Here is a 27921-nt window from a genome sequence, read left to right as displayed (position 1 = left end):
TCCAGTTAAGATTCACAAACCTTGAAGCGCTCAGAATCAGAATGAAGAAAACAGCAAGCAAGTAAGAGAAATTATATTTGATCTCTTCATTGTCTAACATTTGTGTACAGAGATGATAATTGAATTTAACAGCACAATTCTGCTTTTGATTTGATTATGCTGTATTTGCTGTATGTGTTAGTGTTCAAGGATTTCATTTTCTAAGCTAAAATTTCCTATTGGAATTAAAAGCCTCAGTTTTTAAACTCCTTGTGTATTCAAAATTCAGCTTCTCCTTTTGTTTAAGTGCAATTAATTAGTAACCAGAATTGATAACAATCTTGCACTTCACTGTTAAATTCTCCAAAACCAGGTGAATTCTTACCTGAAAATATTTTTATAACTTTAATCAGTAAGTAAAGCAATCCTTGTAGTTGCTTGCTCTTAAAATGTTCCTTTAAACTCTTCACCTTAGTACTTGCTGTAGGTGTTCTCCATCTACTTTTACTTTCCATTTTCTTGCTTCAATTCTTTCTTTCTTTCTCAGTGTCAGTCAGGCTTGGGAACAAATGTTAATAAATGGCTCAATAGTATACAAATAGGGTCTCTTAATGCTTTAAAATGAGCCACTAAACACATGGGAGTTCACGGACACCGAGAGGGTCGTGAGGGATGGGAACATAGATATGGCAGTGCCTGCTTTGCTAATGGCCAGAGTGACTTAAAAGGTCATCAGCAGTTGCATTTTGTCAATTTCAGCTTGAAACTTTTAAGCACACAAAGCAGGCAGTGCCTTGGACAGCTAAAACTATTTTAAAGCTTATAAAGGTAAAGTATTGATTATTATTTTGAGATGTGTGAGTCCCTGTCTTGCACCCCAAAACGCTAGGCTGAGTCTCAGTACTTGTCTGCTGTCTTATAAGGAGTCTGTTGGAGTAAGTCACAGCGGACTACACAGTGGTCGCTACCAGAGTCCAACAGTGCAGAGAATTCCCGTCTGGCCAACGTAATAGAGACCTTAAAATTGTCCTCTTTTAACATCTTGGGGGAAACTTGCAAGCCACATGCCTGGGCCAGACCGATAGCCATTGTTTGTGTAGGTGGGAAGTGACACTCCCTAGGCAGATGTCCCAGTTGATCACCACGAAAGCAGCTGCATTTAGTCCACACTATGGTGTTCACACTCTGGTGTCTTCCACCTGTAGTGCTGGCAACCCTAAGGTCTGTGCTGGCTGGATCGAAATCGGGGTCAAGTCTGAGTAGCCCCGTTGTTTCCACGTGACTTGTGCACCCTCTAGTCTGCGAGTCAGAACCAGCAGCGAGTGGACGTTGTTACGTAGTTCTCGTCTATCCCCAACAGAACTACATCAATAGCGAGCTTCTCCACAATGTGCTCAAAAGGGTCTCCGCAGATGCAGCTTTGAATTATGTCCACTAAGCCCTGGATCTGTTCTTGAACAGGGAGATCTGGATCATTATGCCACAGCCGAAACTTGCGCCACGGATGAGGATCTGTTGCTTCAGGCTGTCATAATCATCAAGCCTTTTGGGAGGGAGATTCCGTATGGCTTGGAGGGCTTCTCCAGTTAAAAATGGGACCAAAATAGATGTCTAGGCTTCCCTGTCCCAGCGCATCAATGTTGCCGTACGCGCAAAGCAGAATGGGAAACACTCAGGGTTGTCTGAGAGAGCCTCCTTCAGCAGCTTTGGTGATGCTGGTAGCAAAAGTACTCCCATTTTTCTGACCACAATTCAGGGGAAACTTTCCTTTGGCTGCCCTCTCCCTTTTCTTTATGTAGGTGTGACTACTGAATGAAAGGCACTCTGAGCTTTGTGGAAATATTCGGACCCAGACACAAACAGGCAGACACAGAATGTCCTTAACACACACGTTTATTGCACCACACACGAATACAGTGGACCAGTCACCATCAATCAGTCCTTCAGACTTCTTTCCTTCTCTCTCTCTCTCTCTGTCTGTCTGTCTGTCTGTCTGTTTGTCACCTCCACTCCTCTCTTCTCTTCCAAGCTCTGTCCACTTCCATCCAACTCCAGCTTCCGAGTGGAGTGAGGCGGCCTCTTTTATACAGCACCCAGAAGTGCTCCAGGTGCTCCCTGTTATGTCCGGAATTGAACCCTGTGTTTCTTTATGAGTTTGTATAAAGTTGATTTCATAAAAGACAAGGGGCACGATGGGAATAAACTGGGTGTGGTGAACTGGGGTTTGTGGGAAAGGGAAGGTTTAACAATAAAGACAAAAAACGTTTGGCAAAACCGGCGTGTGACAAGTTTTTGTGTCTGGATGCAACATATTGGCAGACGAGGGTGGCTGAGTTCACGTTACCACCTCCTAACCCGTTCCTAACCATCCCAGGAGAGCCTCCGGTGCCCTGGCAGAGATGGATTGAGTCGTTCGAACTATATTTGGTAGCCCTTGATGTTCAGGATATGGCGGATGCTAGGAAGAGGGCTTTGTTGTTGCACTGTTTGGCTGTAGAGGGACAGCGCATTTTCTCCACGTTGCAACCGGACGCACCTACGTATGCAGCAGCAAAGGCAGCATTAGCGGCATATTTCAGCTCTGGTCGCAGTGTCCTTATGCATTGTTTTCATTTTCGTCAACGAGCACAGCAGCCGGGTGAATCGATAACTCAGTACGTTTCTGCTTTACATGAACTAGCGCGGAATTGTAATATTGGAACCCTGCAAAACGAAATGATCCGCGATCAAATCATAGAGAAAACCAATTGCAATCAACTTCGCGCTAGATTACTGCTTGAACCCGATGACCTCACACTAGAGGAAACAGTGTCACTAGGAAAACAGACAGAAACCGCTGTCGCGGATGCGCAAAAGTTACAAGGAGCGCACGCGGAGACTTCAATTCAAATCCCTGTGCACAAAGTCACAGCTGCGATTACATTGCAACGTTGTTCAAACTGTGGGTCAAATCAGCATAATAGGAGGACAGACACATGCCCTGCACAAGGCCAACGATGCCGCCGCTGTAACAAGCTTAATCATTTCGCACGCTGGTGCCGGTCAGCACTCTCACCAGTTACTGCACGTGAGCCTGCACTGGAGCATCGGCGTGCGCACTAGTGATGTGTCGTTCGCGAACGAGCCAGCTCTAAGAGCCGATGCTTTGACGCGAACGAGAGGAGCCGATGCCCGTCGAGCAGAGCCGAAGCTTGAGCGGCTCCTGCTCAGCTCTGCTGAAAATCCATTTGGCAGGGGCGGGGCTTTACTTATATGGGCACACAGAACATTGGCTCATAATGCCGGCTCGTTCACGAACAACACATCGGACTAGGATCGTACCATTATGTGAAAGAAGGAAGGGGGGCAGACGCTCCAAAGACAGCGAGTGTTGGTACAGGCCAGGTACGCTCTGTGTACCTGTCGCTGCGACAGACGAGGAGCCAGATTTAAATGCAAGCGCATCGTGAAGAAATGAGTGAAAAACGAAAAAGAAGCAGCATCTGGCTGCATTTCAGTGATATTGGAGACTGTAAAGCTAAGTGCAGAATTTGTAATATGAAAATATCCGTTAGAGCAGGGTCAACAACAAACCTGCACAGATATATAAGAACCACCCACCCATTCGTGCAACTGGAGGAGAGCGTGCCCTCTCTCCTGCCATCCACTGACCCTGGAAAAGAGCCAAGTACTTCTGCTGCAGCATCCACTGTCTTACCGAAAACTGCAGGTATAACATGGTCTTCAGTTCAAACCAAAATAAGCACATTTATTCCAAAACAAATGACGCCAAACAAATAAGTGTCGATGAGGAGCTGGCTAAAATGATAGCTAGCGACTTTCAACCATTTTCCATTGTGGAGGACAGAGGATTTACAACTTTTGTACAGGCCTTAAACCCCATGTATGTTCTCCCTAGCAGAAAAACTTTGTCCCAAACAAGTATTCCATAACTATACATCTGAGGATGGAGTACAACACTGTGCTTTCAGAAACCACTGCTCTGGAAAAAAGGTAGCATTTAATGACAACAGAGCTGTGGATGAGGCATTTCATAGAATAAGTGCAGCAGCAGCAGCAAGATGCAACCCCAGCAGCCTGTCTGCTCCTCCATCAGAGGGCCAAGAGGAAGAAATTGGAGCAGGGGCGCGTTCACAGGAACCACAAGCTTCTGCTGTGTGGAGGCTCTTTGACGAAAGAGCAACAGGAGACACTGCAAGGAGAAATCCCACAGCTGATGCTATGCTGGAGTTGAGGTCCTATCTTGAGGAGCCCATCATCCAAAGAGCTGAAGACCCACTGAGCTGGTGGGAGGCCAAGGCTGCAGTCTACCCACGCCTGGTTAAGGTAATGGTAGGAAGACTTTGCATTGTCGCTACATCGGTCCCCTCAGAAAGAGTCTTCTCAAAAACAGAACAAATAATCACGGAGAGGAGAAATCGCATCAGCCCATCTAAGCTGAGGCATCTGGCATTTCTGAATGCCAACCTGGCCTAAAAACTTTTATTCAAAGAGTCATAGTGTTGTGTTGTTGTTGTTGAGTTTGGCCTTTATTTAATTTGTTTTCTGTGTTTGCTGTGGTTTTGTGTTAAGTTGTTCATTTAAAGCTTTTATTAAAATGTTAAACAATAGTAACTGTATTTTTTGTAATGAAAAAAATACATAAAATACGTAATGTCTGAAAACAATGAATAAGAAATTGCTTATACACAAACCATCCATAATTGCTTAATTAGGCTAAAATATAAGCATCCAAGTGATACTAAACGAAGAGCCATTCGGGAGCCGTAAGAGCCGGCTCTTTAAAGGGAGCCGATCCAAAAGAGCCGAAGCTTTGAAAAGAGCCGGAGTTCCCATCACTAGTGCGCACTCACCAGAACCTATAAATTGGATGCAGCGGGACACACCATTCTTAAAACACTGCATCTGCGTGGAAGGTGGTGTGGAAATCCCACTTCTACTAGATACTGGTGCTGGAGTGTCTCTTTTAAATAAAACCACGTTTGACTGTTTTTTTTTTCCTCATGTGCCTGTTAAACCTGCAGCTGTACAACTCACTAGCTATGATCAGTCTTCTATAAATGTCCTGGGTACAGTTATTTTCACTGTGAGTTACAAAGATAGAACCACTTCAGCAGTGTCTTTCCACATCACAACAGGTGGAGCTAACATCATGGGGCTTGATCTTTTCTTTGCTTTAAGCTTTACAGTATCAGACTTTGAGGGTTGCCTAATTTTGCAAGTTGTGGACTCCTGGCTACAGAGGTTTCCAGCCTTATTCACAGGTCTTGGCGCATCACTGGCTTTGTCCACAAGCCAACGATTAACCCAGACATGGCCCCAGTGATTCAGCCCCTTCGTCGGATTCCGCTGGCACTATGTGAGGAGGTCTCTGCGGAGCTAGAAAGGTTGCAGGAGGCTGGCCTCATCGAGCCAGTTGATGCTTCACCTTGGATATCAAATCTTGTTATGGCGCGGAAAAAGGATGGCAAAATTCGTTTGTGTGTGGATTTGAGGGAAGTTAATAAAGCCATAATTCCTGATAAATATCCATTGCCTACAACAGAGGAGCTCACAACACAGTTTCAGGGCTCAGCCGTTTTCACTAAATTGGACCTGGTACAGGGTTATTTACAGGTGCCATTACATGCTACTAGCCGGGATTTGACTGCTTTTGTTTCTCACTTGGGGGTTTTCAGGTTCACACGGATGGCTTTTGGATTAAGCTCTGCTCCAAGCTGTTTCCAAAAGATCATGTCACTACTTCTGGCACACATTTCTGGTGTGTCGATATATCTAGATGACATTGTGGTACATAGCCCCACACAAGAACAACATGATATTCGTTTGCAGCAGGTACTGCACCGACTGGAGCAAAGTCAGGCCACCTTAAATGTTGAAAAGTGTATTTTTAGCGCTCCAGAAATTGACTTTGTGGGGCACAAACTTACGCGAAATGGCATTCAGCCCTTGCTGTCTAATGTGGATGCTATAGTAGCCTTGCCAGAGCCTAAATCAACTACTGAGTTGGCTTCATTTTTGGGTATGGCAAATTACTACCTTCGTTTTCTACCACATTATGCTGACACAACAGCACCGTTGAGGGCCCTTTTGAAAAAGGATGCTACCTGGGTTTGGACTTATGCTTGTACACAGGCAATTCATGACATCAAACAACAGCTCACATGGCCACCGACACTAGCTCATTTCAGCCTAGCTGCCCCCACTCTGGTCACATGTGATGCCTCAGCTGTGGCATTGGGTGCTGTTCTATCCCAGATAGTTGATGGCGCGGAGCGCCCAGTTGCTTTTGCCTCCCGTGCCCTCACAGAAGCTGAACAGAAGTACTCTGTGGGAGAGAGAGAAGCGCTGGCTTGCTTGTGGGCCTGTGAACTTTGGCATATTTATCTTTATGGCCGGCATTTTACCTTGCGCACTGACCACCAGGCATTATCCACTCTTCTGGTCAAGGGGGGTTCAGGTCACAACAACAACAACAACATTTATTTATATAGCACATTTTCATACAAAAAGTAGCTCAAAGTGCTTTACATAATGGAGAGAAGAAAAATAAAAGACAAAATAAGAAATTAAAATAAGACAACATTAATTAACATAGAAAGGAGTAAGGTCCGATGGCCAGGGTGGACAGAAAAAACAAAAAAAAACTCCAGAAGGCTGGAGAAAAAAATAAGCCACTCCGACTCCTCCGGTGAGCAGATCGGTTAAACCAGTATAACTTTAAACTACAGTTCACACCTGGCTATGAAAATACAGTTGCTGGTTTACTTTCTAGGGCTGTTTCTCTAAGATTATAAATATAATTATTCTCTCCTCCCTGGCCATCGCACCTTACTCTTATTCTATGTTAACTAGTATTGTCTTATTTTAATTTCTTACTTTGTCTTTTATTTTTCTTTTCTTCATCATGTAAAGCACTTTGAGCTACTTTTCTGTATGAGAATGTGCTATATAAATAAATGTTGTTGTTGTTTCCTTATCCCTGCCTGTGGCTGTGGTCACAGAGGATGAGAGTGCCTGGGTTCACATGCTGCAGGAAGCACTTAAGGGCACAGTGGTCATGGCGGAACTACGTCAGGCCTCCTGTGAGGATGAATTACTCTGTCTGATACGAAAATATATTGTGGAAGGATGGCCAAAAGTTGTGGAGCCAGCACTACTTCCTTTTTTCCAGGTGCAAGATGAACTTTCTTGTTGGGACGAGGTATGTGTAGCAAGGGGTCACCGAACCTTAATCCCTGAATCTCTCCGGGCAAGAGTACTCAACATGGCCCACGAGGGTCATTTGGGAATTGTGAAAGTAAAACAACGTTGCAGGGACACGGTCTGGTGGCCAAATATTGACCGTGATGTGGAACTGCTGGTGAAAGACTGCTGAGCTTGCTTAGTGAGTGGCAAGACACTGAGACCCACACCAGCTCCTTGGAGACCTGTGGCATGGCCAGAATCCCATTGGGAACACTTAGAAATAGATATTTGTGGGGAACTCCATGGGGCTCCGGCTCATGCAAGGTACCTTTGGTTGTGCATGACTTGTATTCAAAATGGCCTGAGGCCATCATGCTGAGCTCCACCACAACACACTCTATCATACGCTCCCTAAGCCACCTATTCAGTCAGTGGGGTTTGCCAAGTGTTATTACAACAGACAATGGACCCCAGTTTTCCTCATCAGTGTTTACTTCTTTTCTCAAAGACAATGGTATTAAACACATCAAAACAGCAGTGTATCACCCTGAAGCTAATGGTGGGGTGGAGCGCCTGAACCGTAGGTTGAAAGAGGGCATCAGAGCATACTTAATGGAAGGAAGGATTTTTGATGACGCTCTCCACCTAACTCTGCTGCACATACAAGCTTCACTGCATGCTACTACAGGTGTCTCCCCTTCTTCTTTAATGATAGGTCAGCAACTAAAATTGCCTTTAACGCGACTAGCGCCAAAATCCAAACCTGGTTATGGGGCACAGATGCCCACAAAAGCAGCTCAAAAGGTATTACAGTCACAGTATCAAATGAAACGTAATTATAACAGGGCCAAACATGCAAAGGCACCCAGACTGCCTGTTTCAGATTGGGTAAGGGTAAAGCATGCAAATCGCAAGAACAAGTTACAGTCTTACTGGTCAGATCCCATTCAAATTCTAAGGCAACTGGGCCCTGCCACTTTCCAGCTGACAGATGGGTCACGTTGGCATGCTAATCGTCTGTGTGCAGTGCCACCACCTTCTTCAGCTAGCACTACACTTTCGGAGACTTCAGTCCTCACTTGGCAGTGCCCCCCAACAGAAGCTACATCTTTGGGGTTGTCTTCCCAGACCCTTCCTGCTTCTTCACAAAGTTATCATCGACCCCAAAGAGCACGGGTTCCCCCGCATTGGCTCAGTGACTATGTAACAGAAGGTTAAGGGGGAAAGGGGGGAAAATGTTATGTCCGGAATTGAACCCTGTGTTTCTTTAAGAGTTTGTATAAAGTTGATTTCATAAAAGACAAGGGGCACGATGGGAATAAACGGGGTGTGGTGAACTGGGGTTTGTGGGAAAGGGAAGGTTTAACAATAAAGACAAAAAATGTTTGGCAAAACCAGTGTGTGACAAGTTTTTGTGTCTGGATACAACACTCCCTAATTAACATCCGGCAGCACTTCCGGGCGAGGCGGAAGTGCTGCAGGCGAGTTCAGCTCCTCTTCTGGCAGCACTTCCTGGTGGTGGCCACATCCGTCCATAGGGTTGAGCTCCCAAGCTCTGCAGCCCCCATGTAATCCAGGGAGGTCGCCCCTTGTGGTCCAGGGAAGATACTGCCCTTTTTCCGGTCCTTCCCTTCTTCCTGCGTCCCGGTGGGGCACATCCCTGGACATCTGTCACAGCTTGTGCATGCAAAACACCTATTAAATCATCAATGTTTATGTCTCTTCCTTCCTTTCTTTCAGTACTGCAAGCTCTTGATGTTCACTTATGCTTCAGTTCATACGGAAGCTTGAAGATGACAATACTCAGGTTTTCACCAATATCGAATTAATTCCGATTTCCTCCTGAAGTAGGTGCTGCATTCTTACAGCGACCGAGTAAAAGAGCCAAATCTACCAATGCTCCTCCGTCTTCTGCTGATTTGATCTGAGGCCAGTTCATAATCTTTTTAATGTGTGCTCTACAGATCTGCCTACTATCTCCACAGTGGGTTTTGAGCAGTTGTCCTGCCTTTTGATAACCTGCTTCTAGCCTAAGTCCGAGACAGGTTTGAACGAGCTCTGCTCTCGAAAGTGCAGTTTATCTCTTTCGTTTTTATTAGTACTTCTGTACGCGGCACTGGCGGGGGGGGGGGGGGGGGGGGGGGGGGGTTAGGGGTTAATCTTGTTTCCCCCACTCCTGAGCTAACATCTTAGTAACTTTGGCAACTGTTTCTTGATTCTACATGAGTGCGTCCAATATATCATGTCTAGGACTCCGAGTGTTGGCCCTTGCGCTAGTTGTAGATTGTTCCTGCATTTCTACCTTAACTTCAAGCTCTTGGAGCATATTCTTTCGAGTGCCAATTGTTCAGCTATAGGGTGGTGCAGATCTAACTATGCAACTTTTAATGCACTGCAAGAAAACAGTGCAAGACAAAAGAATTGTTCGAAATATCTTGCAATAAACGAATGCAGGGCAGGTGCTGCCATCTATCGGCAATAAAAAAAAATTTTTTGTGAATTCTCTATGTAATAAGCTTAATAAGTTATAGCGTATAGCTTTTTGCAGATGATGTTGTCCTGTTTGCTTCATCAGGCCGTGATCTTCAGCTCTCTCTGGATCGGTTCGCAGCTGAGTGTGAAGCGGCTGGGATGGGAATCAGCACCTCCAAATCCGAGACCATGGTCCTCAGCCGGTAAAGGGTGGAGTGCCCTCTCAGGGTTGGTAGCGAGATCCTGCCCCAAGTGGAGGAGTTCAAGTATCTCGGATCTTGTTCATGAGTGAGGGAAGAATGGATCGACAGGTGGTTCGGTGCGGCATCCATAGTGATGCGGGCTCTGCATCGGTCTGTTGTGGTGAAAAAGTAGGTGAGCCATAAGGCAAAGCTGTCAATTTACCAGTCGATCTATGTTGCTACCCTCACCTATGGTCATGAGCTATGGGTAGTGACCGAAAGAACGAGATCGCAAATACAAGCGGCTGAAATGAGTTTCCTCCGCAGGGTGTCTGGGCTCTCCCTTAAAGATAGGGTGAGAAGCTCAGTCATCCAGGAGGGGCTCAGAGTAGAGCCGCTGCTCCTCCGCATCGAGAGGAGTCAGATGAGGTGGCTCGGGCATCTGATCAGGATGCCTCCTGGACGCCTCCATGGTGAGGTGTTCCAGGCACGTCCAACCGGGAGGAGGCCCCGGGGAAAACCCAGGACACGCTGGAGGGACTATGTCTCTCAGCTGGCCTGGGAACGCCTTGGGATCCTCCCGGAAGAGCTAGAAGAAGTGGCCGGGGAGAGGGAAGTCTGGGCATCTCTGCTCAAGCTGCTGCCCCCGCGACCCGACCTCGGATAAGCGGAAGAGGATGGATGGATGGATGGAAGTTATAGCGTAATGAAAATTGCATAATTGCATAATTAGATCTGGACCACCCTGTACAACTGTCGCAGGGGGTGGTGTTGCTGCTGTGCTTAGTTGGGATGACGAGACACGTTTATCGTGCTCCAAGTGAGAAGCCTGCAGGACTCTGGTTTTTGTGTGATTTCGATCTTGCAGTTGCATCTCTCCGAACTGATTAACTAACTGTTCGTCAGAGGAGCCTGCTAAAAGTCTCTTCGTATCTTTCAGCCATGCCACAGTAGCGCCACTAAATTCATTCCAGATCTTAATGTTTTCTGTGAATGCCGTTCTCTGTTTTTTAATTGCGCTCTCGTTACTTAGTATAGATATTTCTCTTCAGCCTGACTGTGCGTCTCGTGAAAGATTTCAAACAGCTGCGCTATGTCGGTGAAATTCCCAGATGGGTCTTTAAGGCTTTCGATCTCAGCTATAAGCTCGGGAAGCCGATCTTTCCATTTCGTTACATGACTTTTAAGTTCACTAAGCACATTCTCTGGCTTTGAATCCATACTCAGATAACTTTACTTGAGCTATATGCTTGGACATTGCAATGTTTATAGCGGCGGCGAGTACCCATCATGCATGCCTCTTCCTAGCAACAGGCCACGTCACAGTCAAGACGCTCCAGCAACACAGATGGCTTCCTTACATCCAGGCAGGCTTCCTTAACTCAGGCAAACGCAGAAGCGATCATCCAAGACGTCTTATATAAAATCGCAGTCTCTTAAATCTTCAATCTTCAGTTCAGGTACGGCGACCTTGCTTTCATTTACGATCATGCAGAATGTAGCAGTAGAGCGTATTAGTGCTCCCTTGAACCCTCAGGATACACTCCAAACACCGGGTAAAACTATAATTATTTATTTTACAATAATAATGTGCACCAAGCACTCTACACTCCTCACTACACATACAATACTATAATTTCTCCAATAATCAATAATCAAACCAATCCTTCTCTCCCAGACGCGTTGCCACCCTTCCTCCCAGTTCAGCTCAGCGTCTGGGCTTTCCCATATTCCCATTTATACTCTCCAACCTGGAAGTGGCTCCAGCCCAGCAGTCCATGAGTCCTTATCACTTCTGGGTCAGATTAAAAGTCCTTTTCTTCAACCCGGACAAACGTCGTCCCTTCTGGTCATATGATGATGACGTGTTTCCGGGTTATAGGGCGTGCATAAGTCCTCGAGCCTCCCTGCAGCGTCCTCTGGTGGGCCCCACGGTGTCCAGCAGGGTTGGGAATAAAAACTCCACTGTCCATAATTCCCTGCTGGTCTTTGGGGCACTCCCATGCTACAGGGAGGGCTCCATCTAGCGGCCTGGGGGTGCTGTCCGGGATAAACAGCCAGCCATCTCCCACAGTATTCCCCCGCCAGCGAAGAATTGTACTTCGGAGCGACCAGTCCCGAGAGGAACATCTTCCTCCAAGAGGATCCATGGCCCGGGCTAGGGCTGCGTTGTCTAGACTCCCCGGAGAACCTAGGCGGGACGTTATATCTCCAGCTTCTTTGATCCCTTGTCCTCCGAGGACAACTTCGCCATAGATGTCCCGGGCTGTAGCATTCATAACACCGCCATGGTCTCCTTGGTCCTCTTCCCCTGCGAGACTGGAAGCACCTCAGTGTTTCTGGCTCCATCACTCTCTCCGCTGAGGAGGATTTATTGGCCGCTCTTATGCTTTGTGTCCCCTTTTCCAACTTGTCAGGAGACCCGCCTTTTATTTTGGGGATCTCCTGCTTATTCTGGGGCTTGTGCACAGCTTGGGTCTCTCTATTGTAAGAAAAGAGCCCCTTTGCTGTCTGCACACCCGTTGATCTGCGTTTCCTAGGAGGCGGCGTCATCAGTACCGCATCGCTCTGGGTAACAGCACTTTTCAGCTGTACCGGGTTGATTGGCACTTCCTCCACCCCTCTCGTTACCGGCAACAACTCCCTTATCACGCGGGTCGGGGTCTTGAGGTCCGCATCGCTCCGAGAAGCCGTCCCGTACAGCTGCCCCAGCTCGATCGTTCCTTCCCCCGACCACTCAGTTACCGTGCCACACTCTACTGTCCTCGAGCCTCCCTGCAGCATCCTCTGGTGGGCCCCACGGTGTCCAGCAGGGTTGGGAATAAAAACTCCACTGTCCATAATTCCCTGCTGGTCTTTGGGGCACTCCCATGCCACAGGGAGGGCTCCATCTAGTGGCCTGGGGATGCTGTCCGGGATAAACTGCCGGCCATCTCCCACAAGAGACAGAAGATAAGAGCACATTACCTCGCAGTAACTTTTACTTTCATTGACGAGTTCTGGATCACACGCATCCCTAACCCTAACTCCTTCAGATGGCAAGTTTTCTGACGAAAAATTGTAGCTGTGTTTGCCAAAATATTACCAAAGTTCTGCAGCTTCTGTACACAAATGGGATTCTGGCAAAAATCTTGACACGTTGAAATGATTCCACTGGCAAAATATCTTTGTTTTAAAAACTTTAGTACTAGGGTCGTGTTAGCCATTAAGAATGTAGTGAGAAGGCAAGCAAAATGACCCCTTTTATTGGCTAACTAGAAAGATTACAATATGCAAGCTTTCGAGGCAACTCAGGCCCCTTCTTCAGGAGAGATGTAATACAGAAACTGGAGTTCCCTGAGTTTATATACACACTCTAGGACAAGAAGCAACATTGGTAAACCTTTAAGTGAGACTTCTTAAATGTAAAAAAATAATAGACTCTCTTCAGGCTAAGATTCATTTAGCAAGAGAGGAGAGCAATGTGTAGTGAAGATCTTTAGATAAGATGACTGTCCAACAAAGTTTTTTGAAGTTTCTGTTGAGTTTTTTCAATACAGCTAGGGGGCTTTGCCTACCCCCTAGGCCTGTACTACGTGCCAGCCACTCGCGTTGTGAAGAGAGGGGAAATGCGGTCGCTCCTCTGAAACCCCCTCTTAAACGGTGATCCAAATTTTTTTTACCTCCTCTTTGCTCAATCAGCTGCTGGCTTGCTGCTGCTGCTGCCATAGTGCGTGATCTGCATCTCGCACGGCGCACTTCTGTCATATTACCAATGTCCATGCATTCAATCTCTTTTACCTTTTCATCAGTATCGCATTGAATTTTGATTCCGTGTTTGGAATTACATTGTGACAACGCAACGTACAACTTCCCGTGAGTGAATATCGTTTCTTTCTCTCTACACGAACTGTGTCTGACAATAGCATTCACACAAATGAGAAAAGTACTATACAGTCCAGCATATAGTGCTCTCTTGGCATCCACCAAACCAGGTTTGTCCATGTGACTACCAGATAGTGAAATGTGATTCCTCACTCAAGAGAATAAGCTTCTTCCACTGCAGAGTCCACTGGCAGGTGACAAGCTTTATACCAGTCCATCGGATGCTGGCTATTGCAGATAATGCAGATAATCTTAGTTTTGTTCATGGAAACCCATTTCATGAAGGTCAAATGCAAAGTACTTGAGCGGATACTGAGGCGCTTTCAAACACTGCTGTGAGTGACGCCAAAGGGGAAAAGCCATTTTTACATGATATGCACGTCAGTCTTTACCTGCTGACTTGGATTTTCTTGATTGTCATTGCTAAACACACTTTTAGAGGAAAATTAATTCTTTTCAATTTAAAAAAGTAATTACAGGTAAAATTCCTTTATAACAAACTCCCACGGACCTAAAAAATATTTTGTTGTAATGAGATTCTGTATTTGTTACTATAGTGCTTTCTTTAACTTGTATCCAGGCATTTGCAATCATTTCAATAGCTTCTTTCGCATTAATTTTAATTTCCTCCTGCCTACAAGTTATGCTGATGAGAATTTTTCTCAGCATTTCCTTGCGATAATACACTTTCAGGGTGCCGTGCAATTGGGTGGGAGGAATTCAACGTGATCATTATCTAAATGTGGAAGCATGTTGTGGGCAGCACAGTTATCAATCAGAAGCCGAATCATTATTTCTTCTTCATATTGTGAGGTTTCTGAACTCTTTTGAGACCCACCCAATGGGAACGACACGCTGAAGTGCGTCTTGAAGCGCGATTGCAGTGTCTGTGGAAGATTGCTTGTCCGTTGCTGGGGCAGGGCAATAGGAGGCTCACAGCGCTGCAGTGAAGCGCCACAGAAGCAAATCATAAAAGATCGGGGTCGCGCTGTAAGTCCCTGTCTTGCACCCCAAAACACAAAGCGTAGTCTCAGTACTTTCGTAAAAACCAGATTTATTCAGCTTGAAACAGGAACGGCACAGTTATTTATTGTAGCGTGATCTGCCACTCTGCTATACACACACACAGCAGTCAGGCAGGATCGTGCAGGTCAGTGATCAAGTAATCCTGTTATCTGCATTTACAATTTACGCGCTCCTAGCCTTGTATCGCCCATCGAGATCTTTTCTGTTTACTTTGGCGGAGCATATCTGTGAGCCTGCTATTGCCCCGTACAGATGCGGAGATTGCATTTCAGGATGCTCTTCGGCTTGTTATCCAGTTGTGGGAAGTCCCAAGAGAGTTTACAAACTTCACATTTTCTTGAATGAGTGCCACATTAATAGGAATGTTTCTTGAACAAGTATCACGGAACCACATAAAAACGGCTTTTTCTACGTCTTCAGTTCACATATGTTTGCAACCCGAGATTTTTCTGCTTTTTTTGCTCGGTCTTTAAAGAAAGTTGACATTGTCGATGGCAAAATTCCGAATTCACTGGCAACGTCTTTTTTCTTTTTGCAGCAATTGAGAGCTGCAAAAAGTTAAAGTTTTTATTTTCTTATATGAACTGTAATCGTTTTTCTATGTCTGCCATTTCTATAGGAGGGTGACAATGAGTTAAATTCCAATGGATGTTTTTCAAATGTTGACGAGCAATAACCAAAAGGTACCACTGAAAACCACAGGAAACAAAAAAGGCAGAAAAAAACACAGTAAGAGGAAAGTTCGAAGAAAGAAAAAACAATTTCAGTGTTTCTGTTTGGGGATCATTGTGCACAACTGAGCTGCGGCCACAGACCTAACTGCTCTGTGGATGATTCATTCAGGCATTTCAAGGTCTCTTGTGCACTTCGTTTAAATGAAAGTATCTGCTGAATGTACTTCATAGAAACACAATTTCTATAGACTCGTGTCATATGGGGAAGCTGTCGGGACTATAAACATACTTCGTTGTAATGAAAATTTCATTGTAAAGATATTCGTTATACTGGAATTTTACCTGTAGTAGGAATTTGGGGTATGAATATTACACCTCAGTGGTGGGCTGGCGCCCTGCCCGAGATTTGTTCCTGCCTTGCACCCTGTGTTGGCTGGGATTGGCTCCAGCAGACCTCTGTGACCCTGTGTTCGGATATAGCAGGTTGGATAATTAATGACTGACTGACTGACTAAATATTACATCCTATAGCAGATCGTGTAAAAAAAATGGTAGCTTCAGTCAGTTTTCAATATAACACTTTGATCTGATCTGTAATCTTTGAATTTATAGATACAGATAACTCTGTATATATTGTAGCTGATAGCCAGTGCCCTTGCCTGGCCTGGATGCCTCCATGCTGGGAGGACCTGGGGAGCCAGCTTATACAGAGCATTACATCCCCCAGAGCACTAGAAGGCAATCATTGGGTTGCAGCAGTGCCTAGGACTCCCGCAGGGCTTCATGGGAGTTGGAGTTTTGTGCAGCCCTGTTGGGATCCATGGGCACTGCTGAGCCCTACACAGCAGCTCTTCAGCCACACCCTGAAGTGCTACTGGAAATGCGTCAACCAGCACATGGAGCACTTCCGGGTGTGTGTTAAAGGGAGCCAGCAGCAACTACTTTGGGAGCCAGAGTCGGGAGGAGGAGGAGGAGGACAATGCTTGCCGGGGTAGAGTGAATGAGAAAGAGTGAAAAAAAGAAGAGGAAAAAAAAAAGAAGTGTATTGTGCTTTGGGACAGTGTGTTAGAGTTGTGGGGAACGGGGAAGGCATTTGTTTACTCTGAGGGTGTTTATGGAGAAATTTAGAGAAGGCCAGAAGGAGTTGCATTGCGTCTTTGTGGACCTGGAGAAAGCATATGACAGGGTGCCTAATGAGGAGCTGTGGTATTGTATGAGGTGAAGTCGGGAGTGGCAGAGAAGTACGTAAGAGTTGTACAGGATATGTACGAGGGAAGTGTGACTGTGGTGAGGTCTGCAGTAGGAGTGACAGATGTGGGATTACATCAGGGATCGACTCTGAGCCCTGTCTTATTTACAATGGTGATGGACAGGTTGACAGACGAGATTAGACAGGAGTCCCCGTGGAATATGATTGTTATGGTGTATAAAATCTACAAATTATTCTCTATATTTTTATTATTATATTTTGCTCAATCCCAACAAGATGAATTCAGATGTAGGACACTTGTATAGGCATTATAATAAAAACAACAACAACATTTATTTATATAGCACATTTTCATACAAAAAGTAGCTCAAAGTGCTTTACATAATGAAGAAAAGAAAAATAAAAGACAAAATAAGAAATTAAAATAAGACATTAGTTAACATAGAAAAGGAGTAAGGTCCGATGGCCGGGGGGACAGAAAAAAACAAAAAAAAACTCCAGAAAGCTGGAGAAAAAAATAAAATCTGTAGGGGTTCCAGGCCACGAGACCGCCCAGTCCCCTTTGGGCATTCTACCTAACATAAATGAAATAGTCCTCTTTGTAGTTAGGGTTCTCACGAAGTCACTTGATGCTGATGGTCATACAGACTTCTGGCTTTTAATCCATCCATCATTGTTGGAACATCATGATGCTTTGGGTAGATGGTGGTGGCACAAGCCACCACCAACAGGACACCGGAAAAGGAAACAGAAGAGAGAGTAGGGGTTATTACAGATTTTGAATGAATTGTTATTATAATGAATTGGATATACAGAGTATCAGGATTAAATTACAGTGAAGTTATGAGAAGGCCATGTTAAAATAATGTGTTTTCAGTAGTTTTTTAAAGTGCTCCACTGTATTAGCCTGGCGAATTCCTACTGGCAGGCTATTCCAGAGTTTAGGTGCATAACAGCAGAAGGCCGCCTCACCACTTCTTTTAAGTTTTGCTCTTGGAATTCTAAGGAGACACTCAGTTGTGGATCTGAGGTTACGATTTGGAATATAAGATGTCAGACATTCCGATATATAAGATGGGGCGAGATTATTTAAGGCTTTATAAACCATAAGCAGAATTTTAAAGTCAATTCTGAATGACACAGGTAACCAGTGTAGTGACATCAAAACTGAAGAAATGTGTTCGGATTTTCTTTTCCTGGTAAGGATTCTAGCAGCTGCATTCTGCACTAGTTGCAAACGCTTGATCTCTTTTTTGGGTAGTCCTGAGAGGAGTGCGTTACAGTAATCTAGTCGACTGAAAACAAACGCATGAACTAATTTCTCAGCATTTTTCAATGATATAAGAGGTCTAACTTTTGCTATGTTTCTTAAGTGAAAAAATGCTGTCCTAGTGATCTGATTAATATGCGATTTAAAATTCAGATTACAATCAACAGTTACCCCTAAGCTTTTTACCTCTGTTTTGACTTTTAATCCTAATGCTTCCAGTTTATTTCTAATACCCTCATTGTATCCATTATTGCCAATCACTAAGATTTCGGTTTTCTCTTTATTTAATTTGAGAAAGTTACTATTCATCCATTCCAAAAGGTATATCCTGTTCCCTTACACCTCACTTTTATAACAGATGTTCACAGCATAGTGCTAAAATGGTTTTACAGCCTGGGAAAGGAAGATTGAGCCGATATCTCAGGATATTGATTACTTTATGGATGGACATCTGGGACAACAATTTGGTTTACAGTCTGGGAAAATATAAATTGAAGAGTTTGAGCAAAATTCATCCATCATATTGACAGCTAGCCAATCAGGTGCATGCAACAATCATGTGTTGTGAAACCACGGCATAAAATTTTATAATAAATATGCCTCATTTGAAAGCAACGTCAGAAGAAGAGAAACAGCAACGATGGAAGAGCGACGTCAGAGAAGAAAACAAAGACACATATGACCAGTTTTCATCCGATCGTCAGTTAACAGCATTTTCATGAATGTTGATTGCTAAATCAAACGCCGCCCTGGGACATTCATCCTTGTCATCTGTGACTTTTTCATAAGCTTTTTCTAAAGACAACATATATCCAGACTTTTCTATCAGTTCCAGTGGTATTATTATTATTCCTGTAATAAATATCATTCTGCTTTTTAACTTTCTATGCTTTGTCTTAATGTCTATAGAGTGATTGAAGTAATAAGGTAGATTTCTTTGAGCACCTGGTGCAGCCGGAGGTTTGCCATTACCTCTGTGCTGTGAGGTTTATTAAGGCTGAGGGTGAGAACTCCACTCAATAGTAGGGAACAGGACGTAAAGAAGGTATTCTTGGCTGATAAATGGCCTATAGTCAAGAGTGCTGAGTCTTTGTATGTTTAAATGTATTCTTGGAGACCAAAGGTAATATGTAGGTCTGAGATATCATTAAGACATCATATGTTGTCTGTGCCGATAATAAGTAAGTCTCTTGAAGTGCTGAGTTATGGGCTGTGTTATTCCTAAAGTACTTGTGTGGTTTAAAGTGCTAGAGGTTAACTAGCTGTGTGTGTGTGTCATTCATGGGGCACTGTTGTGGTTAGGGTCTGTGTGCATTGGTATAGCTACGTATGTGTGTGTTCATCTTAAAGTGCAACAGTAGACCAACCCCGATAACAAACTTGACGAGTACACTTACCCTTGAGAAAACAGGTAAAGGGTAAGTAGAGGGAAATACTACAATAATACAATGATGTTTACAGATGATATTGTGATCTGTAGCAATAGTAGGGAGCAGGTTGAGGAGACCCTGGAGAGGTGGAGATATGCACCAGAGAGGGGAGGAATGAAGATCAGTAGGAACAAAACAGAATACATGTGTGTGAATGAGAGGGAGGTCAGTGGAATGGTGAGGATGCAAGGAGTAGAGTAGAGGTGGATGATTTTAAATACTTGGGATCAATAGTACAGAGTAATGGGGATTGTGGAAGAGAAGTGAAGAAGAGTGCAGGCAGGGTGGAGTGGGTGGAGAAGAGTGTCAGGAGTGATTTGTGACAGACAGATATCAGCAAGAGTGAAAGGGAAGGTCTACAGGACAGTAGTGAGACCAGCTGTGTTATATGGGTTGGAGACGGTGGCACTGACCAGAAAGCAGGAGACAGAGCTGGAGGTTGCAGAGTTAAAGATGCTAAGATTGACATTGGTTGTGACGAGAATGGACAAGATTAGAAATGAGGACATTAGAGGGTCAGCTCAGGTGGGACAGTTGGGAGTCAAAGTCAGAGAGGTTAGATTGTGTTGGTTTGGACATGTGCACAGGAGAGATGCATGCTGGGTATACTGAGAAAAGGGTGCTAAGGGTAGAGCTGCCAGGGAAGAGGAGAAGAGGAAGGTCTAAGTGAAGGTTTATGGATGTGGTGAGAGAAGGACATGCAGGTGATGGGTGTAACAGAGCAAGATGACGAGGACAGACAGATATGGAAGAAGATGATCTGCTGTGGCAACCCCTAATGGGAGCAGCTGAAAGAAGAAAAAGAAGGAGGATCTTTTCTAGTGGTACCAACAAATATGTCCAGGACAGTTTAGAAGATTTTTGTAGAATAAGCAATACTTGATCACACTTTCTTTGCTTTACTCAATGACACGCAGGTATACAATGGACGATTGCTCTTAATTTATTCATTTTTCAGGAGGCATATGGCACTTTTTTAATGGGCTGCAAAGGCACCAATAAACTTGTCCATGTCTGAATGTGCATACTCGATAGATAGATAGATAGATAGATAGATAGATAGATAGATAGATAGATAGATAGATAGATAGATAGATAGATAGATAGATAGATAGATAGATAGATAGATAGATAGATAGATAGATAGATAGATAGATAGATAGATAGATAGATAGATAGATAGATAGATAGATAGATAGATAGATAGATAGATAGATAGATAGATAGATAGATCACCTCCATTAGCTTCATTCCTGACATCACCTGGAAAGTCTGGAAAGCATTAGGGAACAAGGCCTTATTGAAGGAGTGTGTTATGAACCACCCAATGCAGACAGTAATTTCAATGCAAATCTTTTTAGTAATATTAAAAAAGGCAAGTTTACAGGGGGATATTATAGTCATGAGGGACTTTAACTATCTGAATATTAACTGGGATATACTTGCAAATGGCGGAGCACAAGAGCAGCAGTTTTTCGAAGTAATCAGTGACTGTTTTTTAACACATGCAGGAGGACACCTGTCTGGATTTTGCATTTTGTAATAATCAGAGCAGAATTGCGGGTGTAGGGGTGAATGAACCACTAGGGTCAGTCAAGTGACCATAATAATACAATTCTCAGTGTTTTGGAAGAGTGCGGATGCAAAGACTAAAATTGTTAAGTTTATCTTTGGTAGGACAAATTTCGAGAAGCAAAGTCTAAAGAGGATGGACCTGGATACACTAAGCTGTTAAGTGTGGAGACAGTTGAGGAGAAGTGGAACAGGTTTAAAAATGTTTTACATGTAATGCAGGAGAGGTACATATCTAAATTTGGAATTACATGGGAAACTTAAAAAAAAAAACTCTACAGTGGGTTAATAAAGAGTTAAAAAAGAAGCCGCAAAGGAAAAAACAGATAACTAAAGCACACAAGACTAATAAATCAAATGTGAATCATAAGGCATTTGAGAACATGAGGACAGCCATTAAGAAGGGAGGCTAAAAGACTGTTGGAGAGGAATATAGCAGTTAAGGCGAAAGACAACCCAAAGAGTTTCTTTCAGTATTTTAGTAGTAAAAGAACAATCAGGGAGGAGGTGAAGTGCGTGAGAAATAGTAAAGGGGAATTAAAAGATACAGTCAGACAAATAGTGGACGATCCACACTTGCATTTTCTAGCGGTCTTCATGTGTAAGGAAGTGGATAACCTCCAAGCGGTAACAGGGACTACTAAGGAGGTACTGAAGGATTTGGAAATTGTAGAAAGAGAAGAGCTGCTCATATTAAATAGACTGATATCAAACAAATCTAAAGGACCAGATAATATTAATCCTGGAGTTCTATAGGAGGCTAGTGAGTACATTGATCCATCCTTGATCGCAGGGGTTCCATTCCAGAACCCCCCGCGAAAGGTGAAAATCCGCGAAGTAAAAACCATATGTTTATATGGTTATTTTTAGATATTTTATATTACTCTTATAAACATTTCCCGCACAGTTATACAGCAGAAACCCTTTGTATTCTCTTAGATATTAGGTAAGATTCATTGAAATTATGTATGTAAACACACTGTTTATATACAGTAAAACCTAAATGTTATTTAAAAGATATCGAGCGTCTCCGATATCACATATGTTACAGCCATTACGACAGACAGGCCACCAGCAATAAATACGTACAATGCAAGTAAAATTGTATACAGTAAAATGTATGTACAGTGACACTAAACGTACGTACATTTACTAAGCACTGTACGTAGAAAATGAATTATGGTTACTCACCAACAATGACACAACGACTTGTACAATAACGATGAGTTTAATTTTACTGCACAACAGGGGAGTGAGTTACAGCTCTTTTAAAGGAGCCTCTTCAGGTGACTGTGTAGCACCGCAGTTGTTGTTCTTGTGGCAGTCTTCAATCCAAATCCCTAAAGCAGATTCCATCCGGACTACCGCCTTATTATGTCCACTTACAACTCGTTTTGCGCCCTGGTTAAAGGACACTGTAACTGTAGATCTTAAATTCTTTTCCTCCTTTTTAAATAAAAAAAACGTGGACTCATTGATGCTGTAATGGCGTCCTACAGCGGTGTAGCTGTTCCCTTCCTTCAACATATCCAAAACATTTACCTTTTCGGCAATCATTAGCATCTTCCGTTGACGCCTGGGCAAGGCCCTGGAAGCAGTATCAGGAGCAGATCGTTTTGGAGCCATAACGAAGGGCTTGACTACGCACAACGATAAACACAAAAGAGCACAAAAGTTAACTCTTTACATAGCAAAACACGTTGATGCTGAATGAGCAAGATGAGACTTCCTGGTTAACGCAGCGGAATCGAATTGCTGAGCCAATCAGCACCCAGGAACTTAACTACATGCTCTGATTGTGTAGCTTCTCAGCCATCCGCCAATAGTGAATGTATGAAATCAACTGGGCAAACCAACTGAGGGAGCATGTACCAGAAGTAAAAAGATCCATTGTCCGCAGAAACCAGCGAAGCAGCGAAAAATCCACGTTATATATTTAGATATGCTTACATATAAAATCCGCGATAGAGTGAAGCATGATATAGCAAGGGATTACTGTACATACATAAACCCTTGACACATATTTTTGGAAGTCACTGCACACTGGAGAGATTGTGAAGGACTGGAAAATGGCAAATATCATCCCATTATATAAAAAGGGTGACAGGGCCAATCCAAGTAACTATAGGCCAGAAAGCTTAACGGGCATCACAGAAAAATTAATGAAATGTATTATTAAGGATAAGATTGAGCAACACCTGGCAAGGACAGGACTTTAACTGAACAGTCAGCATGGGTTCAGAAGAGGGAGGTCATGTTTTACTGATATGCTGGAATTCTATGAGGGCACATCAAAAAGGTATGGTCAAAGTGGAGCTTATGATATTATTTATCTGGACTTTCAGAAAGTATTTTATGAGGTATTTGATGAGGTGCCACATGAGAGGTTGGGCATCAAACTGAAAGAAGTGGCAGTTGTGTGTCAATGGGTGCAGAATTGGCTCAGACACAGGAAGCAGAGAGTGATGGTGTGAGGAACCTCATCAGAATTAGGTGATGTTAAGAGTTGTGACCAGCAGGGGGCAGTGCTGGGACCGCCACTATGTTTATTATACATAAATGATTTAGATAGGAATATAAGTAACAAGCTGGTTAAGTTTGCAGGTGATACCAAGTTTAGGTGGATTAGCAGATAATTTGGAATCCGTTATATCATCACATTTGTGCCAGATTTGTGTCAGATGAAATTCAATGTCAGTAAATGTAAAGAATTACACATAGGAAGTAAAAATGTGAGGTTTGAATACAAAATGGGCAGTCGGAAAAATCGAGAGAACACCTTATGAGAAGGATTTAGGAGTCATAGTGGAATCTAAGCTATCGACTTACCAACAGTGCTCAGAAGCCATTAAGAAGGCTAACAGAATGTCAGGTTATATAGCGCCTTGATGTGTGGAGTACAAGTCACAGGAGGTTATGCTCAAGTCTTTATAACACACTGGTGAAGCCTCATCTGGAGTCCTGTGTGCAGTTTTGGTGTCCAGACTACAACGAGGACATAGCAGCACCAGAAAATATCCAGAGAAGAGCGACTGGGCTGATTCAGGGCTACAGGGGATGAACAAAGAGGAATGACAGAAGGAGCTGAGCCTTAAGGAGAAGAAGAGGAGACCTGACTGAGGTGTTTAAAATGATGAAGGGAATCAGTCCAGTGGATCAAGATGGTGACTTTAAAATGAGTCCATCAAGAACACGATGACACAGTTGGAAACTTGTGAAATGGAAATTTCAAACAAACATCAGGAAGTATTTCTTTATACAGAGAACCATAGATACAAGGAATAAATGACCAATAGTGTGGTGGAGAGGAGGACTTTAGGGACTTTCAAAACTCTATTTGATGATTTTTTAGAAGATTTAAGTGGACATGACTGGCAGGCTTTGTTGGGCTGAATGGCCTGTTCTCGTCTAAATTGTTCTAATGTTCTAATTTTCACTCTTCTTCCTCACTGCAACCTTGCATTAGACTAAAAAAGATAAGAGAATATATAAAATTGTTATGATTGTAATAAACGACTGACTTCATATCATTTATGTGCTTAATTTCACAGGCAGGGAGGGTCACCTCAGGATGGCTCACCTTTGGAGATGGCTGCTCTCGGCCGACCCTTCCAGGTGGGGATGCTCTATGACTGTCGCACTGATTCACTCATTACAGGTAAGAGCAAAGACTGTCATTAAAGAAAAAAAAACCTGCAGTGGTATTTTGGAATCAAACTTTGATGTAAATGACAATTTTAATTGAGCTCATTATTTCTGTTAAATGTTGTTCTTTTCACCAGGTGTCACTCTGTGGGACTTGGAAAACCTCAAGAAAAACCTCAACATTAAACCACAGAAGAAAACACAATTCAAGATCAGCACATCTGACTCCTTGGATGAGAAAACCTCCATCTTAAATGTGACAGCCTCCCTTAAAGCCAGCTTCTTGTGTGGCTTGATTGAGGTTTTTGGGTCTGCTAAGTACCTCAATGACACCAAATCATCCAAACGACAGTCCAGGGTCACCCTGCACTACAGCACGACCACCAGAATGGAGCAGCTCAGCATGAGCCACTTGGGGAGGCAGAACGTCCAGTTCCCAGAAGTGTTTGAGCAGAAATCGGCCACCCATGTTGTCACGGCTGTACTGTACGGAGCTCAGGCTTTTTTTGTATTTGATCAAAGCAGCTCTAAAGAGGAAGAGAGACAGGAGATTGAAGGAAAATTAGCACTAACGATTACAAAATTTATATCAGTAAAAAAAGAAGGAGCCTTAAAAATGACAGATGAGGAGAAGAAATCTACTGACCATCTTAACTGCATGTTTTACGGTGATTTTGCCCTTGATCACAATCCTGCCAGCTTCAAGGAAGCCATGGAGATTTATGCCAAATTGCCAACAAAACTTGGAAATGGTGGGGAGCTGGCTGTGCCCATCCAGGTCTGGCTGTACCCGCTGACACATCTCAATTCACAGGCTGCTCAGCTTCTACAAGACATCAGTGTGGCCCTGGTGTCCAAATCTCAGGAGGTCCTGGAGGAGATAGATGAGCACATCATGAGGTGTAATGACATCATGAAGGACAGTGTCGTCAATGACTTTCCTGAAATAAGGAAAACCACAGACCAGTTCAAATCAATGCTTAATCTATTTAAATGTATTTTCCAAAGAGATCTGGCGAGGGTCTTTCCAAGTATCAGAGGACATGGTGCAAGTGAAGAAGAGCTGGCAGACATCCTGAAGAAGAAGGAAGAGTCACCATTCAAGAGGTGGGCCATAACAACATGGCTGGATAAAAGAGAAAAGGAAATCACCATGTTGAGGAGTTTCTTTAATCAAATTAAAAAAAGGAATCTGAATATTGTTATAAATGACCTGGATGAATTACTTTATAACACTAGCATTAACAATATTGTCTGCTTGACTTTCACTTCACTCCATGTGTGTCAGCCATACATGTCAGAAATGGAGAGCTACCTTCAGGCCCATTCTAGAGAGTCCTTAGATAAATCATCAGAGCTAAGTGAAGAGTTAATCATCGAAAAGTTTAGACAGCATTCCCAAAGTTTCATTGAGTTTGCTGAAATTAACCAAAACAATGAGACAATGAGATTTCTGGTCCACTCCAAGCCTGATGCAGATTATCTTGGGGCGACGATTTATCTGTATCAGTCTGGGCAGCTCAAAAACCGTGACTTTCATATTCCCTCAAAACCTGAGCCTCTTGTGGTCGACTCCCAAACATTAATTGCCATAACCCTAAAATTAAGACCCCTAAAGTCTGACTCAGAAGGGTACAGAGTGGAGTATAAGAGAACTGAAGATAAAGAGTGGGAGACTGTGGACACAAGCGACAAAAATGAAAATGTTACAATTACAAAGTTACTTCCAGGCTCAACATATCAACTCAGACACAGAGCTGTTTGTCAAGTGGGTGTGAGTCAGGCCAGTAATACGATTGAGGTAAAGATACCATCTGCCAAACATCATGCAGCTAAACTTGCTATAAAACAAAAATGTCAGGGGATTAAAGATGGAAATCATAAACTTTACCTTTTACGTTTGAAATCAGAGTTCATAAACACTGTGAAAAAGATAAGAAAATGTACCTTTGGAGAAATAACATTCAACAAACCTAGAAAAACTATTATGGTCCTTGGGGCAACAGGTTCTGGAAAATCCACCCTGATCAACAGAATGGTCAACTACATCTTAGGTGTCGAGTGGGAGGATGACTTCAGGTTCAAGTTAATCTATGAAGAAACATCTAGAAGTCAAGCTGAAAGCCAAACATCTGCTGTCACTGCCTATGAAATGAACTACCAGGATTGTTTCAAGGTCCCATGTTCCTTCACAATAGTCGACACACCGGGTTTTGGAGACACCAGAGGAATTCAGGAGGATAGAAAACGTATTGACCAGATAGCTGAATATCTGTCATCTACTAATACTTTCCAGCACATTGATGCAGTGTGCTTTGTTGTTCAGGACTCCGAAGCTGAACTGACACAGAAATACGTCTTTGACTTTGTTTTGTCCATTTTTGGTAAAGACATAGCCAATAACATCCTGGTCTTCATCACATTTGCAGATGGACAGCGTCCACCAGTTCTGGATGCCATCATGAAGTCTAACATACCGTTCCCCAAAGATGACAAAGGAAGCCCGCTTTTTTTCAGGTTTAATAATTCAGTCCTCTTTAATAATAATGATGAGACTAATAGCAGTGATGATCAAATGCTTGACAAAATCTTTTGGGACATGGGCACAAAGAGTATGGAGAAGTTATTTATGTCCTTAGTGAAAATGGATAGCACAATGTTAGGGCTAACTAAAGAGGTGCTTAAAGAGCGCAGGCGCTTGGCAACAGCAGTGGAAGGATTGGAGCCTCAAATCAAAGCTGGATTGAATAAACTTGAAGAAATTAGACAGACCCGTGACATTTTAAATAAGCACATTACTGACATGGAGAGCAACAAGGATTATGAGTATGAAGTGGAGGAAATTGTGACAAAAAGAGAGAGCATTGCAGGCACCGGCAAGTTCATCACTAACTGTCAGAAGTGCAACTTCACCTGTCATTATCCATGTAAGAGTGCAGGTGATAAAGATAAGATCAGATGTTCTGTTATGAAGGACGGGGTCTGCACTGTTTGTCCTGGTAGGTGTGTGTGGAATGTTCACTCCAACCAACAGCACAGATTCATCTATGAAACTAAAAAGGTCAAAATGACATATGATGAGCTAAAGAAGAAATCTGAAAAAGCAAAGGGGGAAAAGATGACAACTGAGCATGTGCTTAAGCAGCTTCAGCATGAACTGGATGTTGTGGAACAGGAGGTACAAAAACTCATTGAAGGGCCTCATAAGTGTATAAAACGACTTAAAGAAATCGCCCTCGGACCAAACCCGCTGTTCACTCCCGAGTACATTGATCTCCTCATTCAGTCTGAAGAACAAGAAGCACAGCCGGGATGGATGGAGCGAGTGAAGGCACTGCAGGAAGTGAAAGAACAGGCAGTGATAATAGAAAAAGTCAGTAGAAATGAAAAACTCCTACCAGGAGAGTAG

At 43.5% G+C, this 27921-nt stretch overlaps 1 protein-coding gene across 1 annotated transcript; it reads left to right on the top strand.

Moving 5' to 3' along the window:
* LOC114644949 (uncharacterized) lies at positions 1–27921 on the top strand. The gene is made up of 3 exons (XM_028792922.2): positions 1–61; positions 24419–24525; positions 24650–27921. Exons 1-3 carry the CDS (start codon positions 42–44, stop codon positions 27919–27921), a joined length of 3399 nt encoding a protein of 1132 aa, XP_028648755.2. The 5' UTR covers positions 1–41.

Source organism: Erpetoichthys calabaricus, chromosome 4 (assembly GCF_900747795.2).
Source record: "Erpetoichthys calabaricus chromosome 4, fErpCal1.3, whole genome shotgun sequence".
Taxonomy (NCBI): domain Eukaryota; kingdom Metazoa; phylum Chordata; class Cladistia; order Polypteriformes; family Polypteridae; genus Erpetoichthys; species Erpetoichthys calabaricus.
This window is presented reverse-complemented; position numbering and strand designations above follow the sequence as displayed.

Coding starts and splice junctions, on each gene's coding strand:
- LOC114644949 (XM_028792922.2), top strand. CDS start 42: ATGAAGAAAACAGCAAGCAA. Junction 62..24,418: donor ATGAAGAAAACAGCAAGCAA/GTAAGAGAAATT, acceptor TTAATTTCACAG/GCAGGGAGGGTCACCTCAGG. Junction 24,526..24,649: donor CACTGATTCACTCATTACAG/GTAAGAGCAAAG, acceptor TCTTTTCACCAG/GTGTCACTCTGTGGGACTTG.